Source organism: Ochotona princeps, chromosome 9 (assembly GCF_030435755.1).
Source record: "Ochotona princeps isolate mOchPri1 chromosome 9, mOchPri1.hap1, whole genome shotgun sequence".
Classification (NCBI taxonomy): domain Eukaryota; kingdom Metazoa; phylum Chordata; class Mammalia; order Lagomorpha; family Ochotonidae; genus Ochotona; species Ochotona princeps.
This window is the reverse complement of record NC_080840.1, coordinates 71,671,969-71,699,028: the sequence shown is the minus strand read 5'-3', so window position 1 is coordinate 71,699,028 and position 27,060 is coordinate 71,671,969. Positions and strand designations below refer to the sequence as shown.

Sequence of the window (27,060 nt, the reverse complement as noted above, 5' to 3'; positions counted from 1 at the left end):
GAATAAAACGAATACCCGGCTGGGAAATCTTGGTGGTTGCAGGGTGCAGCCAGATCGCGAACTCCAACCTGGCAGGTATTGTTCCACGCGCACCGCCGTAGAGCGGCGTGCCGCCGTGGCTTCTGGGGAATTGAGTCCGTACAGGTGACTGCGAGTGCGCTTGCGCCTGGAGGGAGGCCCGGCGGCGGCCAGACGTGGCCCTGCGCTGGCGGTGCGCTCTCCTCTCGTGGGGCGCGGGGCGCGCGGCTCGGGGTCCCGGTGGCGGCGGGCCCAGGTAGGGCGCGGGCAGGTCCCGGGCGCGCGGCGGCGGCGGGGCCGGAGCGGAGTGCGCGCCGCCGCGGCCTGGGCAGGTGGAGGGGGCGTTGCCTGGGAAGGGCACCCCGCGGAGGCCGGCGCTGAACCCCAAATTTGCCTCTGGTTGCGCTCTGTGGTTGCGCGGCTCTGGAGCCCCGGGGTGGATCTCAGCTGTTCGCATCGACCGGCTGGGCACCTGGCCCCCTGGCCCCCTTTTCTGAAATTTAAAGTTTATTCGTTTCTGTCCGTCTTGCCTCTTGGGCAGGTTTTCCTACCGTAGATGTGGGACCACTGGAACTGTTTTCTCCGTTGTTTGGAATAGTTTTCTCCGCTTGCTCAGTGGGTTTCATTTTTCTCTATGTTAAAGTTTAATTCCCAACCAGCGATGCAGAGTCCTGCTTCTAAAGCTGTGGGTCAGTAACGCTTCCTCTTACACGTAAGCGAGTTGGCTGAGAGACTTCCAGGAAAGAAGACAGGTCTTTGGCTGTTTCTGAAAAGGGCATTCATTCTTTTCACCCGGAATAATATCCAGGTGCAGATGTGTGAAACACTCTTTTCTCATGCATTGAGCATCTCTGAAAGCCTCGTGTAGGTGTCCCCTTGCACAGCAGGGAGGAAGTCCATTGGCTGGATGTGCCAGGGGACCTGAATTCTGACTTGCCGGCTCCTGCTGTGGGCGGCTGTGGGCAGGGCCCTCCTGGCATGGGGCCTGAGTGCCCCGGGTGCCCTCGCCATCCGGAGCGATGTTCAACTCTGAGAGGCCTCAGCTGTGGACAAGGGAGCCCGGGCGGGAAGAAGAGGCCTCACAGCTGCCTTCCCCTTTTCAGGTGCCTGCTCTGGGAGAGGGGCGGCAGCGAGGGAGACATGGCCCAGAGGCTGCTGTCTGCCCGGGCTCAGGTGAGTGAAGGGGTGAAGCCCAGCTAGGAAGCAGAGGGTGGGATTCTGTCTAGGATGTGTTTGGGTCTCCTCTGGGACAGCTCTGCTTGGAAGTCCTCCACTTCACAGTGAAGTTGTTGTTTTTCTCTAGAAACTGAGTGAGGCTCTGATATGGTTTGTGCCACTGGCGGTGTTACTTAATTGCAAACACTAGGGATTTCTAGATGGATGGTCTCTGCCCTCAAGGAGCTGAGGACCCATCAGCGGACAGGAGCGTGGGTGTTGTCGGAAGTGTGTCCCAAGTCCAGCTGTGCCAAACTCTGGGAATGCTGAAGGCCCTTCTGCAAAATGGCAGAGTGTCTGCGTGTGGCCCATGCACATTCGCCATGTGTTAGAAATCATTTCCAGGTTGCTTTTGATCATGCCCTATAATAGACTGGTTTGAAGTACAAGTGACCAGGGGAGGAGGGTCCAGATGAGAAGTGATGAATCACCAAATGCCAGTCACCATCCAGGAAGGATCATGAAACTCTTTGTCCTTGGTTAATTAACTCTGGGCATCTGGTCCAGGTGTTCCTACAAATCCTCATTTCTGTGTGTACCTCCTTCTGTCCTTGGGGCAAGCAAGCTTGTTAAGGACCACAGGCTAAGGTAGCCCTGGAGATAGCAAAGGCACAAGTGCCAAGCTTTTTCACCTGTTTCAGTTCCCTACTGTCACTGATTCAGTCCTAATGGCAAGGGATTAGAGACAGAGACGCCATCTCTCACTGACTGCGCCCTGCTCGATAGGGTTTGGGGAGGGGTGATTGTGGTTGTGCTTGAACCGTTTGACCTGATTTAGACACTATTCTTCATCACCTCTCCTGGGCTTGGGCAGGTTAGAGGACTACCTCTAGGTGGCCACAAGCATCTCCTTACCCATTCTGGTGGCCTCTGTGGATAGGCAGGGTATGGAGGTGTTAAATATCACATCATTTAAGAAGGAAAGCAGTGAGGCCCAATGCAGCATTTCCCCTAGGAGCCAAAGAATTCCACCAAGAACCCAGATGGAGCCCGTCTGACGAGTCTGCCCAGTGTGATGGCTTCAAGGACTTGTGGTCACCAGGTGGCTTATCGCCTGATTTTGTGACCATGGCTGTTTCTGATGGAGTAGTGCAAGTGCAGCCAGCTGTGTCAGTTATCATACAGACTTTACCTGTTCTGCAGCTGTGCCATCCCAAGATCTCTGTAAACCAGCAAGGGCAGTTTTCTTGGCAACAATTCCTAAAAAGCCTCGGATTCCTCAGTATTCACACTGATGTGTGGCTGCACCCCACAGGGAACTAAACATCTGAGCTAGTGTGATAAGCAGTCTTGGGTTGATGATGACTTGAGACTGGGGTTGTGAGCACCCCTAGCAGGCACTGTCCTTCCTCTGTTTTTGTTCCTTAGACAGTTCTAGGCTTAGGATACACCTTCCTGGAGGCACACAGAGGCGCGTCCTGGGCTGCATGGCACAGGTGCACTGGAGGAGAGCTTCTGCAGGGCTGGCCTGTCCAGTGTGGATCAGCGCTGGTCTGACAGATGGGTCCTGGGGTCCCTATGCCTCGTAGATTGGCTTTTAGGATTGACAGCACCACTAACTGAGAAAGGGGTGGGAAGTCACACTCTAGAACATGGCAAAGAAAAGCCAGAGGCTTCTGGATCTCTTGAATGACAGTACTAGTCAAACCCGACTGGCCACCATCAGTGGGTTTTCTAAGGGTTTTTTAAGCGAGCATGAAGGCCATGTGTAGGGTGAATGAAGGCATACCCATGATTGTGAACAGATGTGATTTGGCGTGACACATCCAGCAGTGAGATCAGTAGAAGAGTGTGTGGATTGAACAGTTTCCACAAGGGAGTTATCCTTCCATCCTTGGGCAGGGTCGGAAAAGTACTGGTTGAAGGAGCGTATAGAAGGCTGTGATCAGTCTCCATCTGAGCCCAATGCAGCACCTAGAAGAGAAAAGTGGCATGAGTAATTATACAGCAGCAGGTGGTGGGGCTCCTTTCTGCGGGCAGTACACAGGTTAGCACCAGCTAGTGCAAGGTCAGATTCCCACAGCCATCAGGAGGATGGAAGCAGAGTTCTCTTTCCTGTTCTCCTTGTCTGCTGTAATTCAGCAGAGCAGCTCTGAGCTCTCTGGAGGCTCACAGGACCCACACGTCTCCTCAGCGTTGGTTGGCAAGTGGAGGTGGCTCCAGGCAAGCAGCTTTAATCTTTGAGTGGTGAACTCCTGGGTTTGCCCCAGTGAGCTTTGTAGGCAGCCAGCGTTCAGCCGCATCTCACGGGGCCCAGTCACCTGGGCAGGAAGGTGGCTTTCAGTTCCTTGTTCCTTCCAGGTTGCAAGGAAGAACAGATGCAGGCTCTGTCCTGCCCACAGATGGCCCTGCCTTTGTTAGAAGGCAGATTGTGGGTAGAAGCTTGCATTGGGCCTAAAGTCTTAACATACTTGGAGGCGACTGTTTCTTTTAATGCCGTGACAGATTACTTTCCCGGGGGTAAGCTGGAAGGGCCCTGGGCACTGCCTTCCAGAGAGGATCACTGGGAGCCTGCTTCACCGGGTTCCACAGAGCCACAGCAGGGAAACCAGGTGCGGCTTGTCTACAGTGAAACCCATCTCAGCCTGTCTGGGTAGAACTTCGTTTTTCATGTTTAAAATTTTGTTGTTTTACTTGAAAGTCAGAGAGAGAGAGACAGACCGACAGACACACATACAAACAGAGACAGAGACAGCTGGGCGGGTCTGAAGCTGGGAACCAGGAGCCTCTTCCAGGTCAGCCACAGTGTACAGGGGTCCAAGCACTTGGGCTGTCCTCTACCACTCTCCCAGGCCATCTGCATTAAGCTGGATCAGAAATGGAAACGTTGGGGGCCTGGCACGGTGGCCTAGTGGCTAAAGTCCTCTCCTTGAATGCACCGGGATCCCATGTGGGCACTGATTCTAACCCTGGCAGTCGCGCTTCCCATCCAGCTCTCTGCTTGTGGCCTGGGAAAGCAGAAAAGGAGGGTCTAATGCCTTGGGACCCTGCACCCGCGTGGAAGACCTGGAGGAAGTTCCTGGCTCCTGGCTTTGGATCAGCACAGCACTGGCTGTTGTGGCCATTTGGGAAGTGAATTATCAGAAGGAAGATCTCCCTCTCTGTCTCTCCTCCCTATATATCTGACTTTGCAATCAAAATAAATAAATCTTGAAAAAAAAAGAAAAAGAAAAAGAAGTGGAAATGCTGGGACTTGAATGCCAGCTGACCTTTCTGTTAGTGTCAGGCCCCACGCCCCCATCCAGGGTGTATGTCTACAGACGCTAGTAAGTATCAAAAATTTTCTGCTGTTCCAGGCAATTGAGTGAAATCAATCTGCCCATCTTTTCTCTTTCTTTTCCTTTCTTTTCAGTTTTTTTAAAATATTTATTTATTTTTAGTGGAAAGGCAAATTTGCAGAGAAGGAGAAACAGAGGGAAAGACCTTGGGTTCACTAGTTCACTCTCCAAGTGGCGCAATGGCCAGAGCTGAGCCAATCTGAAGCCAGGAGCTTCTGCCAGGTCTCCCATGCAGGTGCAGGGTTCCCAAGGCTTTGGGCCATCCTTGATTGCTTTCCAAGGCCACAGGCAGGAAGCTTGGTGGGAAGTGGAGAATCCAGGACACCAACCTGCTCCCATGTGGCATCCCAGCGCATACAAGGCGAGGACTTTAGCCACTAGGCTACCACACCAGGCTCTAAACTACCCATCTTAAGGAGGGTGAAAACTCCGGTGTTAAACGTCACTGGGGGCTGGCATGGGAGTTTGGAAGACCTGCTGAATAGTGTTTGTAAGTTGAGTCCAGTGATGTATCTGGTACTCTGCAAAGGGGCATCTGGCCTGTATTGGGTACTACCACGAATGTGTTGTCACACAGCCCCGGTGTCAGGACAATTCCTTGTCCATTGCATTTCTAATCCAAGGAAGATTGGCTGGAGCTAAAACCCAAGTCCTTCACTCCTTCTCTGTGCTCTGAATAGACTGGGTGATACCTGGATGGTTCAGTGTGAGGGATAAAGGACCCCAGTATGGGCTGATGGTCTCTCCTCCCAGCTGTCCCATCACAGCATGTCAGAGACACTCCCCTTTGATGACCTGGCAGCGCCTTACAGCTGCCTGGAGAGCTTTACCAATAGCTTCCAAGAGTTGTGGGATTTCATGGGCACATTTGATGATCTCATTTCCTGTGTGAAGAGCCTTCACTCCCTCATTGCCTCCTGGGCCTGGACACCAGCAAAGCAAAGCTGAAGTAGCTGCAGCTGTTGTGCCAGATGACACCGATATCTGCCTCTTGTGCCCGTTCCCCAGCAGTGGAGCCCTGACCTTAAGGGGCTCTGCCATAAACTTGCCACTGCATTCCCAGCACACAGCTGACCTTGCTCCACGAAACTGTTTCTGTGTCTGCAGTTCCAGGTCTGGCCTGAGCAAGGGCTTGTTCATGAGATCATGTTGGCTGGCCCAGTTATAGGTGGGCATGTTCTGGTAACGGGTGGTTCAGGGGAGGGAGCCGATAGCAGGATTCAGAGCCGAAGTGACTTAAGCCGACATTGGGATCAGGGCAAGTTTTCAGCCTCTTGGAAAATGTTGCAAGTGACGGCTGTGGCTCAAGATGAGGTGGCTAGCCTTGTGCTGTCTGGTGTTCTCCTAGTCCCCTTCCCCGCCACTCGTGTCATAAAAGCGGCAGTGGTATTGTGTGTCGGGGCTCCAATCATGGTCTCCAGTGCCTGCTGGTATGCCTTAGATCACATAAGGGGCCCTGGCTCCTTTCCTTCTAAGTGCTCACATAAAAGTTTGACAATGAGTTGGAAAGTTGGACTCTAAATTCTACAAAACGCTGCTTCCATGTGGGACTAGGGTGTTGAGATAGGCTGTGCTTTCATTCCGTGGGGCAGGGACTTAGTCACCCTGGAGAGAGTTGCCCCTGACCAGTTGTCGGTGGACCTGAGAGTCTTCCTGAGAAACCCTGTAGCTACCGTGTGCCAGGTGAGTTAGAACTGCCATGATTTTGGAGTCCTGTATCACAGGTGGGACTCAGTGCGTGCACAAGCCTGACAGCGTGGCTCTGAGTTCTTGTACCGCTGTCTCCCTGAATGGGGAAGGGAGACGTTTTTAAACCTTTGAGATACAACTACTCAGATACTGCGAGGCTGCCTGAGTTCAGGGACTGTGCCTTTCAAGAGAGGAAAGACCTTGGGGGTTTCCACTGAAGGGATAGAAAAGAAGCGTTCTTTGAATCCAGGACAGAAAATTTGTCTGAATGGCAGTAGATGGGATGTATGGGTGAGCCCTCTTGGGCATTAATCCTGAACTGTCTCACTGATATTTCCAGGGCCAACAGAAAATAGCCTTCAGCCGAGTTAGGCGTTTTTCTCTGGGAAAATGGGGCTATCATAAGGAGATTGGCATGGCTTGTTTGTAAAAGATTTTTAACAGTTCTTTGGATCTCTTCTTGGGTCTCACTCATCTAATTTTTTTTTTTTAATTTTTGTTTGAAAGACAGACTTACAGAGAGAAGGACAGAGAAATTTTGGATGTACTGCTTCACTCCCCAGATGGCTGCAAAAACCAGAGCTGAGTTGATCTGAAGGCAGGAGCTAGGAGCTTCTTCTGGGTCTCCCTATGTTAGCAGGGATCCAAGCACTTGAGCCATCCTTCACCGCTATCCCAGACCACAAGCAAGGAGCTGGATCAGAAGTGGAGCAGCCAGGACACAAATGTGCATTTGGAGGTGGAGGATTAGCCTGTTGTGGCAACATGACGGCCCCTTGGGTCTCATGTTTTAGTTGACGTTGTATTAAACTAGGGCTCTCACATCCTACTTGAGGGTAATATCTAGCAGCTGTTGTTTTGTTTTTTGTGTCTGCCAATTCTCTGGCCTCAGATGACAGGCCCTCCTACTTGAGCACGCACTGCTTCTGTTACAAAAACACCTAGGTTCCCTTCTGAGAAAGAGAACTTAGTCCAGTAGGAGAAAGAGGCAGGCCATATTGGAACCCACATCAGTGTCCCTGTACAGAGAGGGGTTTGGGAATTATGGAGTTAGGGTAATTGGGGCAGAACCAGTGAAACAAAGCAAAAGGACATGATGGGAGTAGAAGAGCCTCTCTTGAGCACGTGCCTTGAGAAATCATGTCCACATAGATGATATGTTCAAAGATGGCTGCAGGAATGCCAGTGGAGGCACGTGTTTGACTTGAGCCACCAGGTAGTTCTCATCTGAATGCGTTTGCAAGCTGGCTGCAGCTGGTTCTGTGCAGTTTATCTGGAACTCTGGACAGACAGGTCAGCTGATTTTTTTCTTGCCCACAGCAACTATTGTAGGATTGCAAGTTACAAGTTACTGAGTGACAGATAAGCAAAGAACATTATGGACTGTTGGTATGTTGGCTGGCGATAGGAAGTTTGCTATTAAGCAAGAGGACAGGAATCCTTTGTTGGTCATAGTTTTATCTCTGTCCAGTGCTCACATAAGGACCTTCTGCAAGTTCAATGTCATGTTGGGAAAAAAAATTTGCTTGAGTATTTAATTTGCATAAGCGGTCTTAGCCTCACAGAGGGATATGGAATTCTGACATATACGAGAAAACCGCATTGTAGGGATTGAAGATGGGCTGCTTTGTTATGCCCCCAAGACCCCGCAGTGGCCAGGATAGACTGCACAGTCTTACAAGCATGTCTGGAGTTTACCCTGGGTAGGTGGCTCCAGTGTCCCCAGTGTGAAGGCACAGGTGCCAGGCTTTTTCACCCTGGTTCAGTGGGTGATTAGAGATTCACGAGGTAGGACCACATTTGTACCGCTGGTAGATGGAAGGCATGCAGGAGACAGTGAGGTGTGGGTGCTGGGAGGAGGGCAGGCGTGAGGGAGAGCCTTGTGCAGTGGAGGCCGCCTGGCACTTCCCTATCTTTTCAAGGCACTCACAACCTGTCATGGGTGGTGTCTCTTGAGCCCGAAGACATGTTCACAAAGGAGGGAGAAAAGGGGACTGCTTCTGTCATTGAAACCAAGTGGGATGACCACTGCAGGCGTCTTGGGTTTTGCAGTTTGGAGTCTCCTGACAGATTAGACCCATCACCTCCCAGGAATCTGGGAATTTCATTATTATTTCTGAAGATAAACTTTGGAAGACGAAACTGTTAAAGTGTTTGTATGAACAACTGTGTACTGCAAGTAGTTGAGGATTCTGCTCGGGGGACCTGCGGGGGAAGGTTTTGATACTGTGAAGACAGAAGGAGGGCAAAGGCTTGTTTGGTAAGTTCTGAACTGCCCCTGTGAGATGCTCCTGTAATGTCATCAGTACCTGGATGGTGCTTGTGATCAGCTAAGCTGGTTTCACTTTGTTGGGACCCACGTCCTGGCCACGGCAGCCTGCCAGCCTCTCATTAAGTTATTAAGAGTCTTCCTCAGTGGTCCCCTTCAGAGAGGACCTGAAGTTCCCTTCAGAATGCCCCTGAGTTGTGAGACTGCCAAATGAATTATTCAAACTTATTCAGCCATTAAAAACATTTAGGAGGCAGCAGCTGGTGCTGTGGCACATCAGACTAGCCTGTGACATCAGCATCAAGTCTGATTGTTCCACTTCTAATCTGGTTTTCTTCTGATTTGCCTGGAAAAACAGCAAAAGAGGGTCCCAAGTACTTGGCCTCAAGTAATGGCCACCCATCTGGAGACCTGAATGGAGAGCCTCACTGCTGTCTTTGGCCATTTCGGAGTGGCCATTGTGGCCACCTGGGAGTGAGGCCCCAGTGGAAGATTATCTTTCTTCCTCTATGTCTCCCTCTATCTCTGTAAGTCAGCCTTTCCAATAAATAAATCTTTTTTTAAAAAATGGGCCAGGTATGATTACTTAGTAGCTATATCCTCTCTTTGCGAGTGCCAGGATCCCCTATGGTCACGGGTTCAGGTTCTGGCTGTTCTGCTGCCATCCAGCTCCCTGCTTGTGACCTGGGAAAGCGGTTGAGGATGGCCCAAAGCTTTGCGACCCTACAACCGTGTGGGAGACCCAGAGAAGGCTCCTGGCCCCTGGCTTTGGATTTACTTAGCTCTGCTCATTGCAGCCACTTGGGGAATAAACCAGTGAAAGAAATATCTTTCTCTCTCTCCCTCTCTCTGTAAATCTGACTTTCCAATAAAAACAAAATAAGTCTTAACAAACAAACAAACAAACAAACGAAAAACCATGTTTTATAGAGGCTGAGTACCACTGCGGGATCACAGCTGTATCCCATGTTCCAGGGCTTGTGCTGGAGTCCTGGCTCTGCTCCTTTTTCCAGCCCTGTGCTGTATGTGCTGGGAGGTCCAGCTCCCTGGGTCGCTGCATTCACACACCGACATGTGACTTGAGCCCTAGCACCTGGCCTCCACATGGTCCATTTCTGGCTGTGAAGGTATTTGGGAACTGAACCATGAGTGGCATTCTCTTTTTTCTCTACCTTTTAAGTAAGATTTTTTTTTTTTTAAAGAATAAAAACATTTGAGAGAAGATTTACAGACTTGGGAATTTGGTGCGACAGGTGAGCTAGAGGTGCTCAGAGTGAAGGCCTAGGTCTGCATATGGTGTCAGCGTCTTCCTGCATGCATCTTGGGAGGTGGCAGGCTGGCTCAGCTGCTGGAGTCCTTGCTGGGATCCCTGGATTGAGCACCTGGCTTGGACCTGGCCTGCCCCTGGATGTTGTGGACAGTTGGGAGTGCCTCACATTCTTTCTCTGCCTCTGAAATTAAAAAAAAAAAAAGTTAAATGTAAGATTTACATACACTTGAACAACAAAATTCCCTTTATTTTTAACAGGGAGAATCAAGACACTTTTTAAGAATACATATTTCCTTATTTATTTGAAAGCCAGATGGCACACAGAGAGCGTGAGCTTCCATCTATTTGTTTAGTCCCCAAATGGCCACAAAGGGCTGGGTCATGCTGAAGCCAGGGGCCAGGAACCCCATCTTCATCTCCCACATGGGGAGCCATTTCTGATCCCAAGCGTGTTACCAGGAGGCTGGAACTGAAGCAAAGTGGGACTCAAGCCAGCACTCCCATTTGGGATGCAGATGTGGCAAGCTTAACATTGCTGCGCCAGTTATTTTTATTTTGCTTTTGCCCGTACAGGTCAGGGAATGTGTCTTGGCTTGTGATGTCTCAGGTGTGTGGGGTTGATGCTGGGGCATGGTAGGCTGTGACCTAACACTAGAGTTCTGGAAATGTTTGCTGAGGAAATCAGCACTCTGGTGAGCTACAGGAACTTTTGATCCAGTAAATGTAGAGCTTTAAAAAGTAACAACAGGGACCAGCATTGTGGCTTGATGGGGGAATTGCCACCTGCAACACCAGCATCTTGTGTGGGTAGTGGCTTGAGTCCTGGCCGCTCAGTCCTGATTCAGCTCCCTAGGAAAAGGTGTTTGGTCCCCTACCACCCACATGGGAGACCCACATGAAGCTCTCGGCTTGTTTCCTGGCTGTGTGGCCGTCTGGGGAATTAACTAATGGGTGAAAAATCTCAATCCTAATCTTTCGTTCTGTAATTTTGACTTTCAAATAAATTAATCTTTCTTAAAAAAATTTTAGTTTGCCCATATTGTAAAATGCTTAAATAGGATGCAGTTATTTATGTAATTAAAAAATTTTTAAACAGACACCAATATTTGCAGGTACAGGTCTAAAAATACAACAGAAACTTTATGGTGTTTTTGTTCATCTCCATATTGATCTTTTCTAATTTGCAGTTTAAAAAGTGGGCACAGGGCCAGGAAGAGTGCGTTCTGCCTGCAGCCTTGTCCACTGGCTCTTACTGGAAGGTTTGGTTCTCCAGCTTGTCACCCAGGCCCTCCTGGCGAAGACATGCCCCAAAGCCTCAGCTGCTGAGCATGGACATGGCCCAGGGTGGTGACACAATGGTGACCTAGGGACATCCTCTCCTGGCAGGCCAGATCCCATACCTGCTCCCCAGTGAGCGTGCCAGTGTCTCCTCAAGTCTGACTCTTGGTTACCTGTGACATGGGAGTTTGGCCTGGTGACCGACCACAGCTCCAAGTCCAGAGTCTTGCAGTTCTGTCACTGCTATTGTTGAGGGGAATGTTTTGCTCAGGGTAGGTGTCTGATGAAGACTTGCTCAGGACCCAAGAGTGTGTCCAGAAGTTCTGGGCTTGAAAGACTCAGAGCCTTGACTTGTGACAGAGTTGCATCTCAGTTATCCTGCCATGAGACAATCCTGCTGAGTGGGGCTGGATTTGCCGTTGCAGGGGTCTGTAGCATTCGGGGACGTGGCCGTGTTCTTCAGCCAGGATGAGTGGTTGCACCTGGACTCTGCCCAGCGCCGCTTGTACCGGGAGGTGATGCTGGAGAACTACAGCAACCTGCTGTCAGTTGGTAAGGAGCGGGAATGAGGGTGGCGTCTGAGGGCTGTGGCCACCCCACACCATGGACTCGGGGCATGGCAGTTGCTTCTCCTCGTGTCTGTACAGAGTGGGCTCACCTTGGCAGAGGAGAGCACATTGTGCTGTTCCTGTCTCCTGGCCACCTTCCCCACCCAGCTCTCTCTCCTAGTCCTATGGAGAGAAGTGCATAGCCCACATCCTGCCTTTGTGCCTGAGATAGCTTGTGGCCCTGCCCCAGGGCCCAGCGTTTAGCCTTGTCTCAGCCAGCCATTTCCATCCTTGCAGTGCCCTTGGCCCTCTGTGAACTCTGTGCCTCTGGGTGAGAGCAAACAGTGGTAGCGCCAGCCGGAGACCCGCCAGCTGTTGCTCTGCCTGAAATCACCTGCCAGCCTAACTGGGCCCCTTTCCAGCCTTGCAGTTTGTTATCACAGGCCTGGCAGATAAGGTCAGGACACCCGAGGCACCAGCCCCTAAAGGTAGGAAAGGAAGGTTGGGGTACTCAATGTTGCCCCAGCTCCCTGTTAATTTGTATAAAATCTTGACCCTTCTGCTGTTGCATGTATAACACGCTGTGCTACATTGGTGCCCAGGTCACCTGCCTGCCCTGATGTGGAAACCCCTGTGGGAGTTGCCCCAATGAACTCTCACTTTTATGTGGAGCTTCCTTCATTTTTTGGTCTCAGGATTCTGTCCTGGTTGGGAAAATGTTACATGATGTGCCAGTATTCATAGTTGGCATGGGCAGAGAGGCCGTGAAAGGGGGAAGTCTTCAGCCTCTGGGAATAATCCCAGGTTGTCCCATGGGCTTGGGTGTTGAGATGTGATGGGAGAAGTCTGTCTTTAGAGGTCAACCCTAGGTTTTCTTTTTTTTTTTTTTTTTTTTAAAGATTTATTATTATTGGAAAGCCGGATATACAGAGAGGAGGAGAGACAGAGAAGAAGATCTTCCATCCGATGTTTCACTCCCCAAGTGAGCCGCAACGGGCCGGTGCGGGGAACCAGGAACCTCTTCCAGGTCTCCCACGTGGGTGCAGGGTCCCAAAGCATTGGGCTATCCTCAGCTGCTTTCCCAGGCCACAAGCAGGGAGCTGGATGGGAAGTGGAGCTGCCGGGATTAGAACCGGCGCCGATATGGGATCCCGGGGCGTTCAAGGCGAGGACTTTAGCTGCTAGGCCACGCCGCCGGGCCCCAACTTTAGGTTTTCTAAACAAAGGTACAGATGACATCCCTGTGCCGTCTTCTAGCTCCTACTAAAGGGATTTTTTCCCCTTATGGCCTGATGGTGTTCTGCAGCTTTTTCTGCGGGGTTCTGCTTCTCAAGGTTATTGTTTTGTGTAGTCATCTTTCTGTTTCTATTCGCACATGCACAACTGCAGATAACTTTGTACCGTGCCAGCTTGATCTCTACCTGCTCCAATTTGCCCTCTCAGGATGCTGAAAACCTGTCAGCTGAACTGGTGCCATGCTATGCACTTGGTCACAGTCATGGGCTTCTCTAATAGGGTCAGACAGCCCAGCGGGGTACCTGAGGGACTAATCTGTTTATGCATTGATTAATTTTATAGTAGATCTATTTTTGATGTTTACATAGTTGAGAAGGATGTGTGCCCTTGTGAACCACCAGTCAGGATGTAAAGGCTCAAGGAATGAAGGAAAGTGGAAGAGACAGCTGCTTCTAATCTTCCTCTGTCTTCTTCCTGTATCTGGGGAAAGGTAGGAGAGAGGCGAAGAGGGCTGCTCCTAGCAGCCTAACCACACTACTACTCGAGGCTGTAGGATGGTCACACAATGTCTTCCTAGGGCCCCTGAGTGGAGTCTGTTCGGAGGGTACTCTGGCCCAGTCCATCACCCACATCTGCCTACACAAACACTGTTGATTACAGTTGCCTAGTCAGTTCTGTTCCCAGCTTCATCTTACATGCAAACCAATGGATGCTGCATCCCAGCCTAACTCTTCCAATTCACACCTGGCCCTCATGTAAACTGCCTGGAATTGTAGCCCAGCCCAGTCTGTCCCACACCCTATCCTGGTTTTCACATCTGCCAGTGGATGTTATGAGCTGGCCCAGCCAGGCCTGACCCTTGACCTGACCCACATGTATATTGGCAAATACTGTAACCTGGTCTGCTCTGGGCTGCTCCCAGCATGTTCTCGCACTTACCAGCAGGGACTGCATCCTGACAGAGGAGTTCCCTAAGCCCCTCCATCAAGTCACCTCTAAGTCACAGAACTTGTGCACACCAGTGGGTTCTTGGCCCACCTCCAGTCCCAGCAGGTATGGCAGCCTTGCCCAACTGGCTAACACCCACTCCAGCCCTTACCATTGGGTGCTGCAGCCCAACCCTGCCTGTCCCACTCCCAGACCTGGCATCTTTCATGTGGTTCAGCAGGTGCCAAGACCTAGCCAAGCTCGTCCTGTACCCACTCTGGCTCTTATGAGCACCAGCGGGTGCTGGAACCTAGCCTGGTCTGGCACACCCTGACCTAGGGATACTGCAGCCATGTCCAGCCAAGATCACTGCCCCCATTCCAGCTCTTGCTCACCGGTGGGAACTGCAGCCCAGCTGGGTCTCCTCTTAGCTCCCAGCCACACCCACTCCCAGCCACAAATCCTGTACACATATGTTGGTGATTGCTCTGACCCAACACAGCATAGCCCATTTCCCAGGTGGGCCTTTGCCATTGGATGCTGCAGCTTGGCCTAGCTTGGCCTACCCCAACTCCCAACTCTTGCTGGTGGGTGCTGCAGCCTAGCTTTGCCCAGCTTGCCCCTATCCTTGGCTTTCATGCAAAGCGGTAGGTGTGGTAGCCTAACCTGGTTTGGTCTGCCCTTTCTGGCTCCTGTGCATGCCAATGTGCTACTGTTTGACCTGGCCCTTGCTGTTGCCCTCTTCGTCCCTCAACCCTGGCCAGACCACACACCTGCTGACAAGTGGAAAAGCCTTGTCCTGCCTGACCAACACCTAGCCATGACTCACGTGCTGACCAACAGGAGCTACTGCCCACAAAAGGAGTTCCCCAAGTTCCCCCCAGCCCCAAGCCCACTCCCAGACCCAAGCCCACTCCCAGACGCAGGTGTCACACATGGTAGCAGGTGCTAGGCCCTTACCCAGCACAGTCTGCACCCCAGTCCTGGCCTCTGTGTGTGCTGGTAGATGTTGTGGCCTGGCCTGCCCCACTCCCTGTTCTTGAGTGCACCTGTGAATGCTTCATCCTGGACCAACCCAGCCTATTCCAAACCCCAGTACCCATGAATGTTGGTGAGTTCCACGGTCATACCTAGTTTGACCTGCTCATCCCCAACTTTTGAGAAAACCAGTGGATATTGTGGTCCTACAGAGGTGAACCCACATATCCCCCACAGAATCTGCCCCAGACTTTCTTCTCTTGCATACTAGTTAGTGTCGTGGCCCAGCCTAATGTGGCCCATTCCCTGGTCCAACACTCATTGGTGGATAATGTGGTTTACCCCTGCCAGGTAGGCTCCATAGCCCTAGCTTTAGTGTGTGCTGGTGGGTGGTGGTTGGTGCCCAGCTTAGGCCTCCTGCATGGCCGAGTGCATTGGTCTGACCCAGAAAACTCCTCTAGCTTTCCTCCTCAAAACCACTTGGTCTCAGCCCTTTGCTTCCCTGCAGGTACGGTGGCCTTGCTGGTACAAATCTACCAGAAGTGATTTCTTACCTGCAACATACACCCTTAGCAGTTACCCTTCCCACATATCTCCATACCCCCTTCTCTGAGCAATTCAGTCCCCACACCCAGGAGCACATGGATCCCCAGTCTGGTCTTCCAGTGGGATGGTGCACTGGCCTGGAGCTCTACCTACCCACCTGGGACCCAAGGATGTGTGGGAGTCCCCAGGCCTCGTCCACCAGTACACCACACCAGCATGTCAGCCCTGGGACCTTACCCCGACACACCTGCCGATGTGACCCAAGGTACACCATGCAAGCATGATAACCTAGGGTCTCCCCCACCTACTACCCCTTTGCAGGACCCAAACATGTGAGAGTTCCCCAGGCCCCCAGAGCCCGTGGAAGGAAGGTGCCAGTGGCTCTGTAGGATTGATTCCCTACATATTTGTAAAGAAATGCCATAACCCAGGCTCTCACCCCAGTTCTCCCTCACATTGCTTAAAGTCTTGCCTCTTTAGTTCTTCATGGAAAGCACCCTGCTACAGCTGCACCCAGATTGGCTGTCCACCTTAATCTAGAATTTCATATGTAATCAACTCACTCTTAAAACTTCTTTCTTCAGTCTTGGGATTCCTTGCTTGCCAGTATGGCCACTCACATCTTCTTGTTCATAAACAGGGATCCTGTTCTCCAAGCCAAAGGTCATCTCCCAGTTAGAACAAGCTGATCCGTGGCTGGTGAAAAAGGAAGTGCCTCATGGTACCTGTGCAGGTGAGTAACAGCGCTGCTGGGGACTGGGTGTGGCATTTGCTGACAGTCTTGGTACAGTTGTGGGACACTGGCTGGGAGTCCTCTTGCTGGTCCAGGCCAGGTGGCAAACACTTGGAAGGGCAGGGTCCTTCTCTACTTTTTGATTACTTAGTCATGCATTTCAGAAGGAGAGTCAAACTTACCAGTATTCATTGTATTTTTGTCAGATATCTCTTCTCTTTCTTTCTTTTTTTTTTTTGCTAGCAGAGAAGCACTTTAATGAACAGTGACTTCAAGCCACCAGGACACAGGCTCCCCCAAAGCCCTTAATCTTCTCCTCAGCTCTTCTACTGAAGAATTTGGCTTTGACAATGCCTGGGAGCTTTCCTTTCCCCAGAACTTTGTAATAGCCCGACTGCACCACATCCATGATGGGGGCCGCTCCCGTCTTGTTCTTGGCAGCGTTCACCCGGGTCTGCTCACTGACCAGCATCCACAATTTATCCAGGTTGACAGTTGGGCAGATTCTCTGGTTCCGCTTCAAGTGGAACTTCACCTTTCCCAAAGTAACCTGGATGATATTTGTCGAAGTTGATCCTGGGGTGATACGTGCCACCAACGTTCCCCAGCCTCCCGGGTGCTTGCAGTGCTTGCCAGTGCGGTGGTGGCCATGGCTCATGTGACCGCGCAGTTTCTGTGTCTTCCTCAGTCTGGATGGCATGTTGGCTGCTGAGCAGAAAGAGAGGTTTCTTCCAATTTTTAGGATATTTAATGTGGGTTATAACATGTGCATAGTTTTTTGTTTGTTTTGTTTTATTTTTTTATCTTTTGTTTAAGGATTTATTTATATGAAAGGCAGAGTTACAGAGAGAGCAAGGGAGAAACAGAGACAGGTATTTCATCTGCTGGCTCACTCCTCAAATGGCCACAGTGGCTAAAATTGGGCCAGGCTGAGGCCAGAGCTGCTTCAGGTCTTCCACTGGGTGCAGGAGCCCAAACACTTTTTTGTCCTCTGCTGTTTTCCCAGATGCATTAGCAGGGAGCTGGATCGGGATGGAGCATCTAGATTCAAGCTGGTGCCCATATGGGATGATGGCAATTCAGGAAGGTGTTTAACTGGCCATGCCACAACACCGGTCTCCATGTATTTTTCTAATTCTTACATCTTGCACATTTTTCTTTGCTTTTCTAGATTTTCTGCTAGTGATTTGAATCTGCTTCTTAATTAAAACATACCCCTCATTGTTCCCACTTGGAGTTTTGTTTTCACTTGTTTGTAACTCATCCATGATACATGGTTCAGCAGAACAACAGCAACAAAACATAAATACATGAAAGGAGTTGGATACCCTTGTAGGAGTGTGTACAGACATGGGAGATGGAGGGTGGTTTTAGTGAAGGGATGCAAGGATAGACTTGAAGCAGAAGGTCTAGAAACCCTGGCCAGGCCTGCTTCAGTCTGTTGGTGAGAGGTGTCACATCCTGTCTCCCAGGCCTTGCCCTCAGTCTCTGCTCCCAGCTCTTGCCCTACCTTGCCTCTGCCTTTGTCTTGGCACCAAGGGCTGGCTCTCCTGAACTTTGCTGCTCAGTACACAGCATTTTTTTCTGCCTATGTCAGTTTAGTCTCCTGTTCCATTCTTGAATTCTCTATGTGTGTCATTTTGGTTTGACAAGTAATTTTTTTTTTACTTAAAAGGTTTATTACTATTATAATATTGTTTAAGTAGTAGGAGTGCACTGCCATGTGAGTCTCCAATTAGGTGGGGGGCAGGACTGAGGTATGGAGGAGGGTGGGTGGGACAAATATTTTAAATTTTTTTGCCTCTGTCCATGGGGTAAGAGGTGCTGCTTGCTGACTACATCAGAACTCAGGAAGGGGAGCACTCATTTGAGGACATCTTAGAAACCAAAGTGCGGATAATTTTTTCTTTTAAGATTTTTATTTTTGTTGGAAAGTCAGATGAGAGGATGAGACAGAGGAAGATCTTCCATCCACTGATCTACTCCCCAAGTGACTGCAACAGCTGGTGTTGAGCCAGTCTGAAGTCGGGGGCTAGGAGCTCCCTCCAGATGTCCCATGTGGGTGCTGGGCCTCGACTGCTTTGCTCGGCCACAAGCAGGGATGGGAAGCATGGCCACCGGGATTAGAACCTGCGCCAATATGGGATCCTTCAAGGCGAGGACTTCGGCTGCCAGGCCACTACACCAGGCCCGGTGGGGATAATTCTAAGACATCTTTGGCTCTGTTACACCAGAGCTGAGAAAGACTGTCCATGGTCTATTGGTTGATCAAGTCCATCTTAGTGCATGCATAGGCTCAGGAACATGTGGAAAAGCTTGGCCAGGAAAATGATCCAACTGGTTCTGCTTTCCGTCCTCTGACAAGGTATTCAGCTTCTTCTGCTGGCCTAGACGAGCTGGCTGTCGTGTCCCTTGTGTGCATCTAGACATGCTGACCACTGCATGGGCATCAGCAACTGAAGAGGCCCAATCCCTACATTTGCATTTCCAGGTCAGACCACTTATCTTGTGATTTTCCCTGTGGCCAGGGTTTGAGTCCAGCCATCTAGAAGGGGCGTTCCCCCAAGAAACTTCTCCCGGGGTGACCTCCAACTTGACTCTTGTGTATGCCAGCCAGTGCAGTGTCAGATTTCATCCATCACTTGCACAAGCCAATGCACATACTGATGAGTGTATCTGCCTGATCAGTTCTGTTCTAGCCCCATCTCTCACGGGAGCTGATGGATACTGTGGCTTAGCCTAGCCCATCAAAGACCCAGTCTTCATGCACACCAGCAGGTACCCATGGCCTAGTCGGGATGACCCCCAATAACTTCCATCTGGCCAACCCCCAACCCTAGTTTTTGCATGTGCTGGCTTATGCTATTACCTAGCCTGGTATGTCCACATCCATGAGTGCTGCAGCTTAGCTCAACGCAACCTGCCCCTAGTCCCAGCCAACATATATGCCAATGGGTGCTGCTGCCTTGACCAGCTTGGCTCACTCCCAGCCCTGGCTCTCATGTTCCTTAGCAGGAGTTGCGGCCCAGCAGGGAAATGCCCACAGTTCCCCTATCAGCCCCAAATCTTGGGCCTGCCAGGGTGACTGCAGTCTAGCCTGACCTGACTTATGTCCAGACCTGGCACTTGCTAGTGGGTGTTGCAGCCTGGCCTGACTAGCCCAACCCAGGTCTCCTATGTGAGTGGGTTCCTTGGCCTGACCCCGCTATGCCCTTCAGTTTCCACCCTCTAAACCATCCATCTCAGCTCCCTCACCTAGCTGTGAGTGCAGTGGCCTGGACAGGAAAGCCCCAGAACTCATTCACCCCTGTTAGACATGCTCTCAGCAGCTGCCACTACAATATGTCTCCAGGTCCCCTTCCCCAGACAAATCTGCAGCCCCCAACGTGGGGCCCAAGTGGCATGTCCTGGCCTGGTGTTCCCCACCTTCCACCTTTTTTTAAAAAAGAAAAAACACTGGCATAGTTAACAAAAAATTGGCATTTGCCAGGCCACAAAGCCTGCCAGCTATTTGGCCTCTTTTCTCCCAGCAGTGTAACACTTTCCCAGGTACAAGGCAGCCTGTAGCTGGGGGAACCAAGATTTTTTTTCACAGTTTTCAGAAACTGTTAACCATGATTATTTGTGTATGCCCCAAATCAGTTCTTCCTTCTCTGAAGATTGTGTTTTTGATCAGGAATCTTGGTATTTTTTTTCTATCCAGACTGTTAGACACTGAGTGTTGATCAAAGGTGCTCTGTTACTCGGATTCTCTGTGTAAGGAGTTATTCCAATATCCCTCCCTGGACGGTACCATTCCTTCTTCCCCACAGCTCACGAAACTCCCGCCGGCCCAGCTACCCACCAATCAGATGTAACCTGGCATTCCACCTGAGAATCCCACCCCAATCTTCCAGCCCCCTCCCCGACTCCGCCCACTTGCCAATCATCCCTAGGCATTCACCTGCAGGCACCAATCCCCTGGGGGCCTGGCCTCAATCCCTCCCAATCCCCACCCCCTACACCTGGCAGACAAAAAGGCCCCCCAGGTGCAGTTCGCTCTCTTATCCCTCCTGCTCTTACCCCTCTCTTACCCCTTACCCCGTTCTCACCCCACTGTCACCCCACTCTTACCCCTCTCTTACCCCCCTCTTATCCCTCTCTCTCTTATCCCTCCCTCTCTTACCCCGCTCTTACCCTGCTCTTACACCTCTCTTACCCGCTCCTACCCCGCTCCTACCCCCGCTCTTATCCCGCTCTTATCCCTCTCTTACCCCCCTCACCTCTCTCCCCCTCTTTCTTGCTGTTCCTGCTCCGTTGGAATAAACCTCCTAAGATAACTCGTTGCGTCTGGTGTGTTTCAGCTCACGGTAAAGAACCAGGTTGTGGGAATTAGCTGCGCGTAATAATATCGTAATAATATCGTAACATCCCATGGACTAGAACTCTCTCCAATCTTTTTAAATAACTAACACTCTGTCCTGTACAAAACCTTCTGCCTGGTATCTGAGAGGGTCTCTTATTTGTCTTTAGAACTCAGAAAATGTCTTAGATTGTTTCAAGGACTGTTTATTTCCCTAACGTTGTGAAAGGGCCCATTTAGTCCTTTGTTTTGGATACTTCTGTCCTTTTTTGAACTTGAGAAATCGTTTGTAGCCACTGTATATTTGCGTGTATTCTGCTACATGCCATCAACAAATTGAGGGAAGTGACTGGGAGACTTAGAATACAATCAAGAACAGAAAGGAAGTCTCTAGAAAGTGAATATATCTGAAAGAAAGACCAAAATGGCATCAGTAAGTGACTTTCTGTTTTGGCTCTGAGCTTTCTGGTTGGTCAAAAAATCATTAATATCAAATTGATTCTATAATTTGTGTAATTTATACATGATATTGTAAAAATAAAAGAAAAAGCCACCTCACCTGCAGAGTTACCAACCATGGTGAACACTCTTGGTATTTTATTCTTGATCCCGGTGGAGGGGATCAGTCTGCCATGACCAGCCTGAAGTAGGGACAGCTGAGTTCCAACCCTTGTGTATTTTTTAAGTGAAAATGATTTTTACTATACAGAAAATTACTGAGAGCTAATTCCCTCATAAAGCGCTGATTATTTGTGTGTGACGTGGTTGTGGGTGAACCACTGTCAGTTGCATAGTTTTTGTAACTATTGTCTTTTGTTTCCTTTTTATTGAGAAAATAAGAATATGTCTTGTTTCATATAACTCATTCATCTCATTGACACAGTGATTCCCTTTCTGGTACTGTGACCTGGGTGAGAAGGTAGATGGGCACAGAGCGGCTCTGCAGAACACGGTCTTCCTCTGCTGCTCACAAGGATCACAACGTGGCTTTCGTCTCTGTTGACCTGCCCCCGCCCAGTGCTCGGGACCCTCTGCATCCTCCCTCACTTCCTCTCCATGCTGTGTTCCCGGAAACATCCTGAATGTACCCACCTTTTTCCATCCCCACCTTGGCATTCCAGTGCCAGCTGCCACCAGCTCTGCACAGAAAATACCTCAGCCTCCCAAAGGCCCCTCTGCCCGTGCTCTGGTTCTGTGTCCTCTGCCTCCTCTCTCACCTCCACTTTGTCACACCCAGAAGCCAGAGTGATTCTTTTTAAACAGAACTGTATGTTACCACGAGGCTTCTAGTCTCCAGGATGTGTAACAAAGGAATTCCAAATGCCTTCTTGCGTCCCCTGAGGCGCTGCGCCGTGGTGCAGCCTCTGCCTGCCTCCTTTCCTACTCGATGCCACCTGCTCCTGTTCCCTCTGCTTCAGCCTCAGTGTGCTTCTTCACTTTGGGGACCACAGAGGCCTTGCGCCCCTTAGGATCTTGTGATAGCTGTTATTTCTGACCGGAAGCCTCATTGTACCCAGTCTTTGCCTGACTAGCTCTTGGTAGTAAAACCTCATCTTTCATTTCGTTTTCTCATCAGTTTGTTAAAAATGTTAGTATCCTCATGATGGAAACAATATGGACATAATAGCATTACCCACCTTCCTATCCCCCTGAACCTTTTTTTCTTTCTTTCTTTTTTTCCTTTAACTGTAATTAACTATGTAAAAATTGTCAACAACAATACAATAAAAAGAAAAAAAAATGTTAGTATCCTTTTGTTTGTTTGTTAAAGTTGGCATCATCCTAGCAGCTCTCTAGTGGTTTGGTGACCGGGTGTTTGCCAGTACTTGCCAACTGGAACACAACACTTAGAGGAGGAGGCCCTCGTGTGGCTGTTCCTGTCATTCCCATCTTGACACTGTGAACCACAGTCAAGGTGGATGCGCAGTAGATAGTGCCCGAGTCTCCATCCCAGTGTAACTTGCAGCAGTCTGGTGCGACCCAGCATTTCTCAGAGCTCTCTTGGGGCGGTGGCTCATCCACACCTCATTTTGAGCCGCTCTGCAGTGCTGGCCTTGAAGTTCCTGCACCGGTGGCTGACCTGGGAGATGAAGCTGCGTAATCCCACAGGCTGCTCAGGCCTGGTGACCTGCTCTCAGCCCAGCGTGTCCTCTGAGGCCGCCAGCCCCCGTCCGGGGGTCTTCTCACCCAGGCATCTCTGCCGTCCAGCTCTTGTCTCTTGCCCTGGTTCCCGTACTTTCTTGAGATGTGAGGCTATTTGTTTGCTATCCTTGTGTATTTTGGTGTTACTTTTCTTTATTTCAGTGCAAAAGAGACTCATATGTCATGTATATTTTAGGATGGGACAGCTTCTTTGAAGCCACAGTTTCAGAAGAAACAAATCAGGAAGTCATGAAAAAAGCCACAAATGGTCCTTTAGACTTTGTGTCCTGCACACATGACAGCTGGCTAGAGCAGCAACAAGGCAAGAAGAACAACCTTTTCAGGGAAGCATCAGCTACCCTCAAGAAAGCTCACACAAAGGAGAGGAGCTTTAATGGGCTCGAGCCTGGGAAGAATCTTGATCTGAAGTCCTCACTTACCAGGAAGCCCGGAGCTGCTTCCCGAAGAAGGAAACCCAGTGCCCAGCAGCACTCAGTTCTCGTGAAACAGCTGCGAGTTAACACCGTGCATAAATGCTACAAGTGCAACATCTGTGGCAAGGTCTTCCTCCACAGTTCTTCCTTGAGCAAGCACCAAAGACTCCACACCGGAGAGAAGCTCTATAAGTGTAAAGAATGCAGGAAAGCCTTTAGCCAGAGCTCTTCCCTGACCCAGCACCTACGAGTGCACACCGGGGAGAAGCCTTACATCTGCCGCGAGTGTGGGAAGGCCTTCAGTTTCACCACGTCTCTAATCGGGCACCAGCGGATGCACACCGGAGAGAGGCCCTACAAGTGTAAGGAGTGCGGGAAGACGTTTAAAGGTAGCTCATCCCTGAATAACCACTGGCGGATCCACACCGGAGAAAAGCCCTATAAGTGTAACGAATGCGGGAGGGCCTTCAGTCAGTGCTCGTCTCTCATCCAGCATCACAGGATTCACACCGGAGAGAAGCCCTATGAGTGCGGGCAATGCGGGAAAGCCTTCACCTCCATTTCGCGGCTCAGCCGACACCACCGCATCCACACGGGAGAGAAGCCCTTTCACTGTCGCGAGTGTGGCAAGGTGTTCAGTTACCACTCGGCCCTCATCATCCACCAGAGGACGCACACTGGAGAGAAACCGTATGCCTGCAAGGAGTGTGGCAAAGCCTTTAGCCAAAGCTCAGCACTCGTGCAACATCAAAGAATCCACACTGGGGAAAAGCCCTACACGTGCGACAAATGTGGGAAGGCCTTCTCCTGGATTTCCCGGCTCAATATCCATCACAGGACTCACACAGGCGAGAAACCTTATCATTGCAAAGAATGTGGGAAAGCTTTCAGTTCCCACTCAGCAGTGAATACTCACCGCAAAATTCATACTGGGGAGAAACCTTACAAATGCAATGACTGTGAGAAAGCCTTCAACCAAAGCTCAGCTCTGATTCAGCACCAGAGGATCCATACCGGGGAGAAACCTTTCCACTGCAAGGTGTGCGGCAAGGCCTTCCGGCAGAGCTCCTCGCTCATGACACACACGAGAATCCACACGGGGGAGAGGCCTTACAAGTGCCAGGAGTGCGGCAAGGCATTCAGTCAGAGCTCGTCTCTGGCTAACCACCAGCGGACTCACAGCCGAGAAGACGTGTGAGTCCAGTGCATATGGAGATGTTCCAGCTGAAACTCAGCCCGTACAAGGATGTAGGATGCACCCTGAGGAAGCAGCGACGCAGAGGAGGAGGCTGGGGGCGAGCCCTTAGAAGTGTGAGGCTTCCTGACGAATGTATAATGCCTTGTTGTATGTGCTTAACTTCTTGCCGACTGCAGACTCCAGAATGTGTGAGCCCGGAGGGTCGGGATTCTCTTCCTTGCTGGTGATGTTTGCTAACGGCCCCAGCGTTCACGCTTCACTAGGAAGCTGCTGAGTTATCCAAGCTTTGAGAAATCCAGGAATCCATTTTGAAGCTCCATGCAAGTATTCTGCAAGCCAGTGACACAAGAAAGAATGTTTTTGGAAAAGAAATGGTACATAGGTGACCTATAGCTACCTCACTGTCACTAAAAAAAAAGGAATATTTTTTAATAAGCTGAAAGCAGGTTCTGTACTTGTTTGCTGTTATGACATTTGGGTTGTTTCTCTGCCTTCTGTGCCATTCACTATAGAAGAAAATCACCCTGTCACTAGGAAGGGTGCTGTGCTTTGACTTTTCTTCTTAACTACCTGATCTAAATTTTACAGTCATCTTTCAGTCACAAAGTACATGGCATTTCACTTGTCTTTCCACAATAGGAAGTTCATTTTTTTCCCCTTGCTGCATTGGAGATGTAAAGTTTCTTCTGACAGTTATTCTGTGGACATTTCCATTGGCTATGAGTGTTGTTGCTGAGTCTCTCATGGTGCAGTGGCCCCGGGACAGGCCTGCTGTCTGCAGCTCTCTGGTTGCTGACCAGCATGCACGGAGATTTACAGTCTAGGCTATGAACAGTGAGAGGATATTTGCAACCCAGAAAAATATTTGTACACATAAAAGCAGTGTCATGAAGAAACAAACAACCTCAAAGCTGGGCTTAAAAAAGGAAACAAATGCTCAATTCTAGTGTGGGGAGGGAAGATGGGCGTATCCCATGAAGGAAATGCAAATTAGAACATCTCATTGTAGAATTGATGTGATGCCTTAATTGGCTGATCCACCTGCAAAGTGCCAACATCCCAAATGAGTGCTAGTTCGTGGGGGAGCAGCGAGCTCAGATGCATGGCAACGCGACTGTCTACATCTTATTGAGTTGCAAACCAAAGTTAGGCCTTCGGAGTGAGGGCCTGGTTAGGGAGGGAAGTCAACTTGTTACAGATAGGTTATCCGGAGCAATACGAGAAAAGACAGCGAGACTCCTCAGTGATGGGAGGGGGTTCTCTTGGTGCTGTGGGAGCAGGAAGACTCCGTCCTGCCAACTGCATGCACTTTATTAGCTTCTTACTAGTTTCTTAAGGAAGTGACTCAGCAACAGCCAGGGATGAGATGAACAGAGCAAGGTGGACATGAACCTCCATCGCCCTCTGGTGTCCATTTAGGACGTTACCTGCTGGGAGGTAGGGGCTCCAGCTGGCTGTGTGGGGTCAGACTAAAGGGCCAGGGAGAGAGAAGGGATGGAAGCAGGACCCACCAAATCACGTCCATTGTGACCTGACCGCAGATCCAATTCAGAACAAATCAGGAGCAAGGAGTGTCCAAACTAAAGGCAAAGATCCCCCGCTCTGTCCAGTTAGGGATTTCCATCCCTGCATGCAGGCCCGGGATGGCCTGTGTAACCCACATGTGATCCTGGGCTGGTGGACAGCAGAGCCACATCTCTGTTTTAAACACACCACGTGCAGAGTCCCAGCAGTGCCATGCAGAATGACAAGCACACTACCTGCCATGTGCCTGGAGGAGCCACCACACCTCGCCAAGCCCATCACAGAACCTGTGCAGACCCCTCATGGCAGCAGTCAGCGGGACCTGCAGTTCCACGGTGTCCAAGGCTGGGGCATGGCTGCAGCAGAGCCTGGGCCCCCAGCCTGAAGACATAGCAACCCCAACCTCCTAGGCCTCCTTCCTTTCCCAGCTTCTTGTGGGACTAACGATTGCCCCAGGTTCCCATGCTCCATCCCCAGCCTTGCAAACTGTGGCGTTGGGGTGGGGGTGGGCGTAACAGGAAATCCACGTGTCACAGATGCAGGAGAGCTGCCCTGAATGATACAAGTTCCCCTTGTAGGTCTGAAGGCCTATGGTTTGTGTAGGGTGTGTGTGTAAGAGTAGCGTTTATGTGTATGGTGTATGTAGAAGGATTGTATGCCTGTGGTCTGTGTGAGCACGGGGAAGGTGTATGGTGTGTACAGGTGGTCTCTGCAGTGTGTGTGGGATTTCCAGTGTGTGAGCACAGAGAATGCGCTCCCTGAAGCATGTCCCAGCTCCCCACTCAGGCAGATTCCTGGACTGCAGCCGGGCACCCCCGTGTCCTCAGGCTGACTCCTGCACTCCAGCACCTAAAGCAGTCAGCTGAAGGGTCAGCTGGTGCTTGAGCACATCCCATGACTACCAGATTAATGCCAAAATTAGGAGAATATTCTGGAACCATTTGTCAGTCCATGGGGGATGGGGTGGGGTTGGAGGCTCAGCCAGGAGTCCTGAGTGCTAAGGGCACCAAGCCCACCTGGGGGTCTAACAGGTGAGGCTAGAACACAGGCTCCTGCAAGGATGAAGATGGCAAACCCTCCAGGTGCCCAAAGCACTGCTGGGACTGCAGGACCTGGGACCGGAAGACGCTGGCAGCAGCCGCTAGAAAGACACAGAATTGGCCAGGAGAAGGCCAAGTCCTCGCACTCCGTCACTCCAGGGAAAGCACACCTCACCAGGGAGTGTGCGGCACCATTGTTTCTCCAAGAAGGCAACAGAAACGTCACACAGAGACCAGAAAAGAACCCTCTGCGAGCGCTGGCGAAATACCGGAGGAGACGCGCCCTCAGGTACTGTGGGCAGAAGCACAAAGGGCCTGGGAGACACCACCGCTTTGCTGGTCCCTTCCTCCCTGGGTCCAGGAGAACTCTGCGGTTCAGAGAGGCCTGCAGCAGC

At 50.7% G+C, this 27,060-nt stretch overlaps 1 protein-coding gene and 1 pseudogene across 4 annotated transcripts; one reads left to right on the top strand and one right to left on the bottom strand.

Moving 5' to 3' along the window:
- The first annotated feature begins 150 nt into the window (after positions 1 to 150).
- On the top strand, positions 151 to 24,737 carry ZNF879 (zinc finger protein 879). Of its 4 annotated transcripts, XM_058668777.1 has the most exons (5): positions 151 to 274; positions 1,122 to 1,191; positions 11,443 to 11,569; positions 15,893 to 15,985; positions 22,666 to 24,737. In XM_058668777.1, exons 2-5 carry the CDS (start codon positions 1,159 to 1,161, stop codon positions 24,099 to 24,101), a joined length of 1,689 nt encoding a protein of 562 aa, XP_058524760.1. In that variant the 5' UTR covers positions 151 to 274; positions 1,122 to 1,158; the 3' UTR covers positions 24,102 to 24,737. The 4 variants fall into 4 exon arrangements, with proteins under 4 accessions (XP_058524760.1, XP_058524762.1, XP_058524763.1 ...); XM_058668779.1 differs by lacking the exon at positions 1,122 to 1,191 and having other exon boundaries at positions 157 to 274; XM_058668780.1 differs by lacking the exon at positions 11,443 to 11,569 and having other exon boundaries at positions 246 to 274.
- Positions 16,210 to 16,685, bottom strand: LOC101520706 (large ribosomal subunit protein uL15-like; annotated as a pseudogene).
- Positions 24,738 to 27,060: the final 2,323 nt, after the last annotated feature.